The 14,455-nt window shown below is 41.0% G+C and overlaps 1 protein-coding gene across 1 annotated transcript; it reads right to left on the bottom strand.

The window, feature by feature from the left end:
* Positions 1-123: 123 nt before the first annotated feature.
* LOC118398120 (T-complex protein 1 subunit gamma-like) lies at positions 124-14,394 on the bottom strand. The gene is made up of 14 exons (XM_035793164.2): positions 14,237-14,394; positions 13,256-13,317; positions 5,104-5,154; positions 4,946-5,008; positions 4,729-4,825; positions 4,461-4,578; positions 3,425-3,611; positions 3,027-3,176; positions 2,358-2,490; positions 2,177-2,258; positions 1,779-1,959; positions 1,302-1,547; positions 985-1,116; positions 124-876 (listed from the first exon to the last, which is right to left on the bottom strand). Exons 1-14 carry the CDS (start codon positions 14,328-14,330, stop codon positions 784-786), a joined length of 1,689 nt encoding a protein of 562 aa, XP_035649057.1. The 5' UTR covers positions 14,331-14,394; the 3' UTR covers positions 124-783.
* Positions 14,395-14,455: the final 61 nt, after the last annotated feature.

The raw sequence follows: 14,455 nt of genomic DNA, 5'->3' as shown, positions 1-14,455 counted from the left end.
GATATTTCATCATAGGCTACATCATTAACACAAATTGTGAGAGAATCTGAGATGAGAGAATCAATCACATCTACACACATCATGGGCGTCATCAAAGTGAATAAAACAAATATAGGACTATGGTCATGTTTCCAATTTTATTGAGGTTGATACAATCACAGGCAACAGCACCAGGCAAAGGGGTAATGGAGGAAAAAAGTTATGGTGGAGTAACAGGATTCAGAACCATAGTCACCAATCCAATTTAATAACCCCAACAATTATTTTGGAGAGAGAAAGCATTCTCATTCATTGAAATGCAGTAATGTGTTATGATCCAATCCATATAATATATAATTTAAAAGAAGTGGACATTGCAGGCTCTAAATCATTTACAATGTCTATTTTTTTTAGTAGTTCATTCAAATGACTTATAGGTAACTTGATTTGGTCACCATCCATTGGCAACTGTTCTTCAACTAAAGTCACACAAAGGAGTTTTAACATACAGAGAAATACCTACAGTGACTAGCTGAGGTAAACCTTGGTCCCAGGAGAACATATTCAGTCATCTTACTTACTGCCATAAATACTGCGCAAACACACACTGACCAAAGCCAACTAGGGTGCCTTAATACCCAATCTAGTGCATTCATATGTAATGCATGCAACAACACTATCCCAGTCTGCTTAGTGTCCATACCAAATGTCATATCTAAGTTAGTGGTTTATAGAACAGTGTTGTCACAGCTCAGATTGCCTATTCCTCCATTACCCTCTTCCTGATCCTTGTCTTCTTCTCCTCTACTCAGCACCCTGTCCTCCTCCTGTCTGCTCGTCTCCCTTCTTCTTGTGTCCGGAGACAATGTCGTCGATGCGCAGCAACAAGATGGCCGTCTGGAGAAAGAGTTAAATGGAGGAATGCTGCACATCCAAACATGTACCTAATGAACACTTATGTAGCGTCTTTTAACATTATATTAAGCAGGCGGTCGCAAGTCTCACCTCTACTGCGGTCTTGTAGGTCTGAGCCTTGACGGCCAGCGGTTCCCAGATGCCCAGGACGGTCATGTCAGCCAGGGTGCCAGTCTCTCCATTCACCCCCCACGATACACTGTCCTCCTGGGTGTGCTTGGCCTGTAGAGGTATGGAGCTCAGTGAAAAGGCCACTAAAATGTACAGTAAATCCTCCATCTCCCTTTTACCAACGCTCTCTCCTTCTTGAGCGTTCTCTCACAAAACACACACCCACTCTCCCATCGGGTCTTACTCCAAGATGGTATGAGGTTCTACCTTTGACTCTCTCTCCGTCGCTCTCTTACCCTGAGGGCGGTGAGCACACGGATGGTGGAGGCGCCACAGTTCTGGATGAGGGTGCGGGGGATGACTTCCAGGGCCTGGGCAAGGGCGCGATAGGGCCATTGCTCTACGCCAGTGATGGCCTTGGATCGCTCCATCAGCCGCTGGGACACTGCCATCTCGGTGGCGCCGCCGCCAGGCAGCAGGCTGGGCTCCAGCAGAACGTTGCGGGTCACCTGCATGGCATCCTGCAGATTACGCTCCACCTCCTGGGAGAGCAGGGAAAATGGTGGAGAGAGAGAGAGATTTCAGAACCAAAGTAAAACCTCAGTCAGTCATCTTTACTCTGATAACGTACAATAAAAAAATACATGTTCTAGGAGGGGAGTAGAGACTCATCTCATGAACATTATTTGACCCCATTATCCATCTCTTTTAGTGATTGTTGTACAATAAAAAGCACATATTATTTTAAATGTTTTATTTTCTCAGTTTCTCACCGCCAGGATTTCCTTGCTGGCTCCTCTCAGCAGGATGGTGCAGGCTTTGGGGTCTTTGCACTCTGTGACGAAAGTGAAGTACTCGTCTCCAATCTTCTTGATCTCAAACAGGCCCGCCCCCAGGCCCACGTCCTCCTCGCGCAGCTCATCCGTACGGCTGGCAATACGTGCGCCACACGCTCTGAGGGGTAACAGGGAAAGACGATGGTTGGTTTAGATAGAGCAGTGGTCGTAAAGAGCATACACCCTAATACGCAATTAAAGTGACCGGCCATTTGCTAGCTATGTACTGTACATAGTAACAAAACGCAGTGAAGACAAGCAAAACAGAGATAAGCGTCTCCAATAACGATGAAGAGTCAAATAATATTTTTGCTTTCATAGTGTATTGGACTTACCTGGCGATCCTGTTGTTGTCTGTCTTTCTGACACGGCGAATAGCCGTGATGTTAGCCTTCATCAGGTAGTGCTGAGCCAAGTCTGAAGAGAGAGGCAAAATATAGTCACGGTAAAAATGTTAGTTGCATCAGACAAGTGCCTTACCAAGAGCATTGCATTTTGAAGCAGTGTGTGTAGTACCTGAGATGCCCTTCTCTGTGAAGATGAGGTCAGGCTTGAGGCGGATGATGTCTTCACAGATCTGCTGGATGTACTCCTCCTCCATCTGCAGGATGCGGGCAAAGTCCTCCTCACGAGTGATCTCAATATCAGTCTGTAGAACAATACACATGGTTTAAAAAATGTTTTATACACACACACAGAACAAAACGCAACATGCAACAATTTCAAAGTTACAGTTCACTTAAGTAAATCAGACAATTGAAATAAATTAGGTTCCGATCTATGGATTTCACAAGACTGGGAATACAGAAACGCATCTATTTGTCACATACACCTAAAAAAAAGTGTGGCTCAGAAAACCAGTCAGAAGCTGGTTTGACCACCATTTGCCTTATGCAGTGCAACTTCTCCTTCACAGTGTTAATCAGGCTGTTGATAACATTTCTACAAAACTGTTTTTGCTTTGTCATTATGGGGTATTGTGTAGATCGATGAGGGGGGGGAAATGTAATCAGTTTTAGAATAAGGCTGTAACGTAACAAAATGTGGAAAAAGTCTAGGGGTCTGCACGGGAAAAAAGCGAAAAAAAACAAACAGTAAACATTTGTTAGTTTTTTTGACAAGTATTTAACCCCATATCTTTGGCATTAAACTGTCTCCATATAGACTTCCATTCCTTTTCCATACCTGGCTTTCTCCCTTCTTGTACTCCAGGGAGCAGTCCAACAGGATAATGCGGGGATCCTTGATCATTCTGCGCATGCGCGGGTGAGTCACGTCCTTGTTAACCATCACACCTCTCAGCACGCATGAGTCCTCGATGATCCCACCGGGAACCTGAACAAACACAGATAATAAAGCAGATGTTGAAGCTGATGCTGATCTGATGCAGAACTTGGGACTGTATGACATTAACAAGAAGTTAAGCTTTATTTTGATGTATTACACTTGTGATTTTATGAAAGTTAAATATTTATAATTCTGTAGTTTGAATTTCGCGTTCTGCAATTTCACCGGACGTTGGCCAGGTGGGACACTACCGTCCCACCTGCCCGTAAGAAGTTAACAGACACTTTGACCTTTACCTTTTCTACTTTGGCGTACTTCTTGATGTCGATCTCCTTGCGTCCGTTCTCCTCCATCTCCACAGTTTTGACGGCGTCCAGTGAGATGCTGCAGGCCATGTCAGACCAGCGGCTCAGGGCCTTGGTGTTGATGGCAGAGTGGATGATCTTCAGCATCATCTTCCTGTCGCTAACGTCCACTGGGGTGCTGGGGGGAGGAGGGGATGGAGGAGAGTGTGTTGTTAAACAACTGATGAGTATGAAAGCAGTTGTCGTCGAAAACATGCAGTTACCAGAAAAAGTACTTGGACCAATATTCTAGACTTCTGTAAATCAAGTACCAATGCCAATCCCAGATTTTCATAACAAGTGAAATTATGCACAGATGTCAAGTTAGAATTCAGCTCTTAAAGAGCCACTGAACACGCTGATTGTTTTTCTGTTGCTCATTAGATAAACAAGATTTCAGTCTGGGAGACATTTGGTTAATGATGTTTGTCCCCCATGATACACTTTAGACGAAGAAGCCCATTTCACTTCCTCAAAATCCCCAGGATGAATTTACAACAACACAATTTATTACAGATTTATTGAGTTTTTGCTGAAGAGGTTATAGTTTCGCAATTTTACATCTAGCTAAGGTGTTTGGTGCAGTATTTCTCAAATTAAAAAAATGTGCAACGTGTTGTGTTGTCTTGTGTAAATGGGCAGGTCTGTCTCACTGTCTATGCTACTGGATACAGAGCAATCACCGCAGTTGTTCACCCCATGTTAGTGGGCAAATGGACATCATCAAATCCAAACCCAACCTTCATTTACCTGTTGTGACGCACCACGCACACACGGCTGTTCCAAACTCTATTTTAAACGACACAAACTTTGACTAAAGTTATCCTATTTACACTTCGTAGTCAATTTTGACACTAGAATAACCGTTTGACTCATATCGATACCACGTAAGCCGTTTTCAAAGAGATTTGTTGCTTTTTAAAGGCAGTAGCTATATAACGATTAAAAGGTTGTGTGTGTGGTTGGGTGGTAGAGGCTGGAAGAGTACCTGATTTCTTTGAGAAGGTTGAGCATATCATCCAGAGCTTGTCTGTAGGCGCTGATGACAACTGTTGGGTGCATTTGCTGCTCCAGGAACTGCTCTGACACGGACAGCATCTCACCCGCTAGAGATGCATAAAATGTATGATGTTTCACATGTTGAGACACAGCAGTAATAAGAGTAAAACATAAGGAATAGGCTGGATTGGACTACTACAATGAGAATATACCTGATGGTGCAGTGTATTCACAGTATTGGGCATGTGGTGACTCACCCAGGATGATGACAGAGGTGGTGCCGTCTCCCACCTCCTCGTCCTGAGTGCGACTTATCTCAATCATGGACTTGGCAGCCGGGTGCTGGACCTGGATCTGAGTATGTGGAAGCAGAGATGGAAGGAGTGACATAGTCTTTGCACCGGGGCACTGAACATTGATATTTTCTGCATGGAAGTAGATGTATGGGAATCATAGCAAGTGTGCCCTTCTCACCTCTCTCAGGATAGCGTTACCATCGTTGGTCATCACGATCCCACCCATGGGGTCCAACAGCATCTACCAAGACAAAGTATCTTATGGTTCCGGATTCAAGTGCTACCATAAAAGTAAATTCCAGACAAAAGTGACATAATAGAAGACCTATAGCTCACCTTCATCATGGCCCTTGGTCCCAGGCATGTTCTGATGACGTCTGCGATCGTCTATAACACACGAAAAAAAAGTTCTATACAGCGCCAACAGGCAATGCATGATGGCGATCCTACATTCCTCATAGAGCTACAGTAGTAGCTATGACAATAACAGTATCACAATATGTTACGATACTAAAGAGTATCGCGATATTGGCATTGTCTCTGCCCTAGTACTGGGCCCCATAGACATAGATTAAACATACAATTATGTTGAAATAACATAGCTAGAAACCAAGTTAATTCTTAAAAAGTTTAAGCCATTGGGGGGATTCTAAGATGACATTTGTTTTAAGATAGTCATACTATGGAACATTTAGTTATTTGATTTTGAACTTTAAGATCCATTTAGGTATCAAAAAATGATTTTATAAAATATAGAATTTGGCCTTTACTACTATAGGCCAGAGAAACACATTGAATAACATTCATAAATGGCAAAAAAAAGACAGTCAAAAAATAAAGAAGAAACAAGGTATTGAAGTATTTATCCTATAGGAGATATAAGAAAGCTCAGGAAATAAATAGTCAAAAGTTGGGACACACCTACTCATTCAAGGGGTTCTCTTTATTTGTACTATTTTCTACATTGTAGAATAATAGTGAAGACATCAAATCTAAGAAACAACACATATGGAATCATGTAGTAACCAAAAAGAGTGTTACATCAAAATATATTTTATATTTCAGATTCTTCAAAGTAGCCACCCTTTTCCATGATTGCAGCTTTGCACACTGGTGGCACTCTCAACCAGCTTCTTGCCTTCAATGCTTTTCCAACAGTCTTGAAGGAGTTCCCACATATGCTGAGCACTTGTTGGCTGCTTTTCCTTCACTCTGCGGTCCAACTCATCCCAAACCATCTCAATTGGGTTGAGGGATTGTGGAGGCCAGGTCATCTGATGCAGCAGTCCATCACTCTCCTTCTTGATCAAATAGCCCTTACACAGCCTGGAGGTGTGTTGGGTCATTGTCCTGTTGAAAAACAAATGATAGTCCCACGAAGCGAAAACCAGATGGGATGAAGTATCACTGCAGAATGCTGTGGTAGCCATGCTGGTTAATCTCTTTGGGCTAGGGGGCAGTATTTTGACGTCCAGATGAAAAGCGTGCCAAAAGTAAACAGCCTGTTACTCAGACCCAGAACCTGTGCATATAATTGGTAGATTTGGATAGAAAACACTCTAAAGTTTCAAAAACTGTTAAAATAATGTCTGTGAGTATAACAGAACTGATATGGCAGGCGAAACCCTGAGGACAAACCATCAACAACAAAAAACAATTCAGCCTACCACTGTTTCCAATGCCTGTTATGCTTATTATGAGGCGAAATCCTCCCAGCCTGCAGTTCCTAGGGCTTCCACTAGATGCCAACAGTCCTTAGAAAGAGTTTCAGGCTAGTTTTGGGAAAAATTAGCGAGAATTTTTTGTTTTTCTAAGTGGCTCCCATTTTGGCTGTAGGGTTTCCATGAACGTGGATGAGAGTGCGTTCTTTGTTGTTTATCTCCGGTAAAGACAATAACGATTCTCCGTCTTACATTTTATCGTTTATTTACATATTAGGGTACCTGAGGTTTGATTATAAACGTTGTTTTACTTGTTTGGAGAAGTTTATTGGTAACTTTTGGGATTCATTTTGTATGCATTTTGAAGGAGGGAACTGGTGGATTATTGACTGAAGCGCGCCAGCTAAACTGAGTTTTTGGGGATATAAAGGAGGACCTTTCTAGGGAGTTTTTCCTAGCCACCGTGCTTCTACACCTGCATTGCTTGCTGTTTGGGGTTTTAGGCTGGGTTTCTGTACAGCACTTTGAGATATCAGCTGATGTACGAAGGGCTATATAAATCAAATTTGATTGATTGATTGATTGACATTATTGCACAAAAAGGAACATTTGTGATGTAGCTGGGACCTTGTGGAGTTCCAACAGAAGAAGATCTTCAAAAGTAAGGCATTTATTATATCGCTATTCCTGAATTTCATGGCACAGCTGCCTGGTTGAAATATGTTTTTCATGCTTTTGTATGCAGGGCGCTGTCCTCAGATAATCGCATGGTGTGCTTTCGCCGTAAAGCCTTTTTGAAATTTGACACAGCGGCTGGATTAACAAGAAGTTAAGCTTTATTTTGATGGATGACACTTGTATTTTCATGAATATTAAATATTTCTATCATTTGAATTTCTGGCTCTGCAATTTCACCGGATGTTGGCCAGGTGGGACGCTATGTGTCTGTTCTTTGAACTCTGAAGCATTCATTTAGGCTGCAATCTGAGTTGCAGTTAATTGACCATTTCAGGGGCTGATAACTCTAATGAACTTATCCTCTGCAGCAGAGGTAACTCTGGGTCTTCCTTTCCTGTGGTGGTCCTCACGACAGCCAGTTTCATCATAGTGCTGGATGGTTTTTGTGACTACACTTGAAGAAACGTTCAAAGTTAGACATTTTCCAGATTGACTGACCTTCATGTCTTAAAGTAATGATGGACTGTCATTTATCTTTGTTTATTTGAGCTGTTCTAGCCATAATATGAAATTGGTATTTTACCAAATGGGACTATCTTCTGCATACCACCCCTACCTTGTCACAACACAACTGACTGGCTCAAACGCATTAAGAAAGAAAGACATTTCACAAATGAACTTTTAACAAGGCACATCTGTTAATTGAAATGCATTCCAGGTGACTACCTCATGAAGCTTCCAAAGGTGGGGGAGTGGCAATCTTCACCAAGGATCCCCTTCAGTGCTCGGTTGTCTCCACCAAGTCTGTCCCCAAACAATATGATTTGCTGATATTAAGCATTAAACTTTCAAATAGCTCTTTGTTGACTGTTGTTGAGTGCTATCATCCTCCATCAGCACCAGCCTGTACTAGAGGTCGAGGCCGATTTCAAGTTTTCATAACAATCGGAAATCTGTATTTTTGGGCGCCTTTTTTTTTTATTTTTTTTTTTACACCTTTATTTAATTTTTATTTAACTAGGCAAGTCCGTTAAGAACACATTCTTATTTTCAATGACGGCCTAGGAGGCAGGACGACAGATTTTTTACCTTGTCAGCTCATCCAATCTTGCAACCTTACAGTTAACTAGTCCAATGCTCTAACACCTGATTACATTGCACTCCACGAAGAGCCTGCCTGTTAGCGAATGCAGTAAGCTAAGGTAAGTTGCTAGCTAGCATTAAACTTATCTTATAAAAAACAATCAATCAATGACTGTCATTGCTCCAATGTGTACTTAACTATAAACATCAATGCCTTTCTTAAAATCAATACACAAGTATATATTTTTAAACCTGCATATTTAGCTAAAAGAAATCCAGGTTAGCAGGCAATATTAACCAGGTGAAATTGTGTCATTTCTCTTGCGTTCATTGCATGCAGAGTCAGGGTATATGCAACAGTTTGGGCCACCTGGCTCTTTGCGAACTAATTTTCCAGAATTTTACGTAATTATGACAACATTGAAGGTTGTGCAATGTAACAGGAATATTTAGACTCATGGATGCCACCCGTTACATCAAATACGGAAAGGAATAAACATTTTGTTTTCGAGGTGATAGTTTCCGGATTAGTCAAAGGTATATGGTTTAGAGAGAAATAGTCGACGCGTTATAATTCCTGTAATAACTTGCGGCTGAACTTGAAAGGGGTTCCTTCATTATTTTACCGTTCATGTCTTCCATAGAGAATGTCTCGATCTACTTCAAATAAGGTCTGTGTTTCGTGCAGGCTTGAACTGCCTCGGCGTTTTGATACCCGTGTAAATATCACTAGGATAAGGTAACGTTTGTCAACATATTTTCATAAATCCACTCTACAAAAAAAATGATCTTCGCTTATATTTAGCCAATATTGATCAGAGTTACCTTGTCCTATGTATATCTACACAGTTATAAAATTGGCACGGTGGTGTAAGCCTACACGAAACACAGACTTTATTTTAAGTGAATCTAAAAATATCCTATGGAATAAATGAAGGAACCGCTTTTCAGATTTTGCTAGGTGTCATGGGAATTATGACTTGCACTTTGGTTGTCAATTCTTACCATGCCCATTATTAAAATAGGATTTCCTGCATATAGAAATGAAAGTTTTTGTTTTCAACATTCATCACAGGTAACTTAAACTCTATTTTTATTCAAACAGTTGAGAGTATGTCTCCTAAGCAGACTCTTCAGTATCATTGTCACTTCAGAGCTGTGTGTGTGTGTGTGTGTGTATTTATGTATTATATTAAGTTAAAATAAGTGTTCATTGTTCATTCAGTATTGTTGCAATTGTCATTATTACAAACGTGTGTGTATGTATGATATATATATGTAAAACATTTTCTTCTACTAATAAATCAGCCGATTAATCGGTATCGGCTTTTTTGTCCTCCAATAAATCGGCAATGGTATCGGCGTTGAAAAATTATAATCTGTCGACCTCTAGCCTGTACCCTACCTGGCCTCAGCACTCTTCTGGCCCCTTACACTAAGTCTGAATTTGTCCTGTTAGGTGACCTAAACTGGGACATGCTTAAACCACTTGACCTAAAGCAATGGGACTCCCTACATATTTCTCAGATTATCACCAATCCCACAAGGTATGACTCCAAACACCCAGAAAAGGCTACTCTCCTCGATGTTATCCTCACGAATAATCGTGATATGTATCAGTCTGGTGTTTTCTGTAATGACCTTAGTGATCACTGTTTAACCTCTTGCTCCTACCTGACACGCAGGCATCCCATCTAGACATCTGGAAATGCAAATGCGCTACGCTAAATGCTAATAGTACTAGTTAAAACTCAAGACGTTCATTAAAATACGCATGCAGGGTATTGAATTAAAGCTACACTCGTTGTGAATCCAGGCAACAAGTCAGATTTTTAAAATGCTTTTCGGCGAAAGCATGAGAAGCTATTATCTGATAGCATGATAACACCCCAAAAGACCCGCAGGGGGACGTAAACAAAATAATTAGCATAGTCGTCGCTACACAAACCGCACAAATAAAATATAAAACATTCATTACCTTTGACCATCTTCTTTGTTGGCACTCCTAGATGTCCCATAATCACTATTGGGTCTTTTTTCCGATTAAATCGGTCCATATATAGCCTAGATATCGATCTATGAAGACTGTGTGATAAACGGAAAAAAATAGCGTCTTATAACGTAACGTCATTTTTTTTAATTAAAAAGTCGACGATAAACTTTCACAAAACACTTCGAAATACTTTTGTAATGCAACTTTAGGTATTAGTACACGTTAATAAGCGACCAAATTGATCACGAGGCGATGTATATTCTTTAGCTGTCCGTCTGGAAATAATGTCCGGGTAAATCTCAACCAAAATATCCGGTCGGAGACCGGAAGAACTGCGCTGCCTTGCGTCTGTTTGACCAAGAAACAAATAGTAGGCAAATGACAAGACTGTTGACATCGTGTGGAAGCTGTAGGTATTGCAACCTCAGCCCCATTAAATGTGGTTCACCTTTATCAATGGGTTCAAGTCGCGCATGGACATATTTTTTCATTTTCAGTGATCAGATGTTCCTGCACTTTTCGATGAAACGCACGCTCTGTTATAGTCACAGCCGTGATTTAACCAGTTTTATAAACGTCTGAGTGTTTTCTATCCACACATACTAATCATATGCATATACTATATTCCTGGCATGAGCAGCAGGGCGCTGAAATTTGCTCGATTTTTAACAGAATGTTCGAAAAAGTAGGGGGTAGGAGTAACAGGTTAAAAGCCTGTGTTCATAATAGCTGCTCAGTGAAACGACCTGTCCTGATTTGTCATAGACACTTGCCAAAAAACTTCAATGAGCAAGCCTTCCTTCATGAACTGGCCTCTGTAAAATGATATAGATTCAGCTTGATCCCCTCTGTCGAAGACGCTTGGATCTTCTTTTTTGACATTTTCAGTGGTATTGTTAACAAACAAGCACCCATAAAGAAAATTAGAATGAAAAACAGGTTCAGCCCCTGGTTCGACCGTGAAAGACCGTTACTCCACCTCAAGAATTGCATTTGGCGAAAGGCTCAGCACACGCATACTGAAGCTGACTGGCTATCGTTCAGGAAAATGAGAAATAAGTGCACGCAGGCTATCCGGAAGGCCAAAGTTAAGTTACTTTAAGGAGGAGTTCTCTCTCGGTGGGTCCAACCCCAAAAAGTTCTGGAAAACGGTTAAAGACCTGGAGAATAAACCCTCCTCCTCACAGCTGCCCATGTCCCTTAATGTTGATGATGTGTTGGTTACTGACAAGAAGCATAGACTGAGCTCTTTAAAAATCACCACTTCATTAAGTCAGGATTCCTATTTGACTCAGTCATGCCTCCTTGCCCATCCAACATTTCCTCATCTCCCACCCCTTCTAATGCGACTATCCCAGATGCTCCTCCCTCTTTTCCCCCTGCCCCGCTACAAAGTTTCTCCATGCAGGCAGTCACTGAGTCCGAGGTACTAAAGGAGCTCCTTAAACTTGACACCAAAAAACCTTCTGGGTCAGATGGTTTAGACCCTTCTTTAAGGTTGCTACCCCTATCGTCGCCAAGCCTGTCTCTGTATTTATTTCTAATCCCAGGCCCCCGTCCCCGCAGGAGGCCTTTTGGTAGGCCATCATTGTAAATAAGAATTTGTTCTTAACTGACTTGCCTAGTTAAATACAGTTTAAATAAAAAATGCTGGTTGAGAGAATGCCAAGTGTGTGCAAAGCTGTCAAGGCAAAGGGTGGTTACTTGGAAGAAACTCAAATATAAAATTGTGTTGCTTAACACTTTTTTGATTACTACATGATTTCATGTGTGTTATTTCCTTGTTTTGATTTCTTCACTATTATTCTACAATATAGAAAAATAGTACAAATTAAGAAAAACCCTGGAATGAGTAGTTGTGTCTAAACTTTTGACTGGTACTGTAAATATTCCAAACACACGCTGCGACAGTTGGGGGTTGCGATAGATCCCAAGCTAATACAACCACTCCCATCAAAAAATATTTGAAAAGCAATGAGGCTGGTGCAACAGATCAGAACATTTAGCTTAACATTGTAACTATTAGGCTATTTCATCACATTATAGGTGCAGCAATACGCACACGGCAGTAGGCTATAAGTGCGAATGTTCCAAAATGCAATCAATTAGTGGGAAAAAGTGACCGGAAATGCAATTATGCATGTAACGCTTTATTATAAAAGGTGCATTTTTATGGTGAACATCATCTTCCCCAAACTCGCGCCGCCCATGTATTTATGCCAGTTAGGGTCTACCCCGGATTAATGTGCATCATTTTAAGAAGTTATTTGGACACTTAAGTTGTGATACATACTGTACCTTATGAAAACATATAGGCCATACTGCACACGCTGGGCATCATTCACAAGTGATCGTAATAATCACTTGTGAATGATGCCCAGCGTGTGCAGTATGGCCTATATGTTTTCACAAGGTACAGTACATCATTAACAAGTGATAGGCTAATATTGTCACCCATCAGACTATTCTTAATTTAATGTGTTTTTTACATATACAAAAAAAAAATGTGAAATTAGTTTTGATATAATGGACCATTATCATGCATCTGTCTCAGAACAGGGGCATGTAAAATAAAAATAAATAAAAAGTAAGCTATGCACTTAAATAGTGAATGGAGGATGCTTTTCCAGTGGTTCATTTTCATGACAGCCAGGTAGGCTATACACCTGTTGTAAAGCAAAGCAATGTACTTATTATTAGGAAAGTTGATAAATAAATATAGTAGACCTAGTGTATAGAAAGCTGATTGGATCCTTTCTAATAGAGGCCGTCATAACTATTTTCTCACATAATTGCATAGCCTATTTGAAATGTTACGCAACATGAGCTCTCATGAAGTGTGATTTGATTTTCTAAAACATTTGCATTAATGTCAGAGTGATTAGAGGGAGTACCAGGCAGTTAGCAAATTCGGTAGGCAACTAATGACCTTCAGCAGCATCAGAGCTTGGAGAAGCCTGACTAAACGGTCATGTGGAATTTGACTGCGGTCATGACTCGTGACCGCCAGTGTGGCGGTAATACAGTCACCATTACAGCCCTAAGTGGAAGACACCAAAGAATGATAACTCACCTTGGCTGCACTGATATTTCCTGTCTGAACCTTCCGTCCAGACTCCCTCTTCATATTCTGGCCTGTAGTGGAACATGGAAACCAAGTTAAAAGTCTGTATGTTTTTTTTGTACTGCAAAACCACAGCAGACCAAAACATAATTTCCGCAAATAGTCTAGTTAACTGTGGGATCCAACCAGTCTACGTCTGTTCTGCACCTTTTGATTTCTATGTACAAATTAAGATCCCACATCTGTAGATAACGAGCTACCTGCCTACAGTACGCCATACAGTAGCTAGCTAGACGTATCATGTGTGGATTAGGGATGTGTCATATTTTGGAAGGCTGATCTTTTATACTGTACAGTTAACGTTACTAAGTTACATACATACATAAACTACATCAACCAAGCCAGCTTCATTCATCTGACATGTTAGCTACGGACATGCCTGGAAGCTTCAACGACTAGGTTAAAATGCCATTGATTTGAGTCTCTTTCTTTGCGCTTCACTAATATGTTGCCGAACAGATGGGCTCCCCTCCCATATTTTTTACCCTCATTTGGTCAAACGCTAACTAGCTACGGTTCCTGTATGTTGTAACTAGTTAGCTATTGTAATATGTAACGTTACTGCAAAATGTATTCTTGAGAATGGACATTTGAGTTGAGTACTTGGTTATCTAACTAGTTAACGGTTGTGTAAATTGCACTATAGCCAGCCAGAGGTTTGTTGTAATATTATCTTACGTTACAGCCAATAGTCATACAAAGAGCCAGTTCGCTAACGGTAGCTAGTTAACACTAGTGTCAGCTGTCGACAAGGAAGCAGAAGCACATGCTTTGTTGCTGGCTAGAAACAGACGATAACTATGTAGCCTGTATTGGCCCCTTTGTCGGGATATTACAAACGACAGAAACATCAAAATGAGTAACATTTCCAAAGAAATCTACGTTAAGATGTAACCTTTCTCGTTGCTTATGGGTTTTCTATTTACTTACTCAGCACGAGAACCTGTTGGCCCATCATTTTTGACAGCGTGTGGGACAACCGTCTGGAACCTTCTGGGCTGCCGGAGAGTAAAACTCTCGACATCGGGGGGCTGATTACTCCCAGTATCTTAACCAATAAACTTCGAGGAAAAAATGATGTACAGTGGATTCCACCAATTAGGGAGACGGGATAAACGTAAAAAGGATTAAATGGTAGGTGGGTATGTA

The sequence above is a fragment of the Oncorhynchus keta genome, chromosome 19 (genome assembly GCF_023373465.1).
Source record: "Oncorhynchus keta strain PuntledgeMale-10-30-2019 chromosome 19, Oket_V2, whole genome shotgun sequence".
NCBI lineage: Eukaryota > Metazoa > Chordata > Actinopteri > Salmoniformes > Salmonidae > Oncorhynchus > Oncorhynchus keta.
The sequence above is the reverse complement of the archived record's forward strand: the minus strand, read 5'-3'. Positions and strand labels throughout refer to the sequence as shown.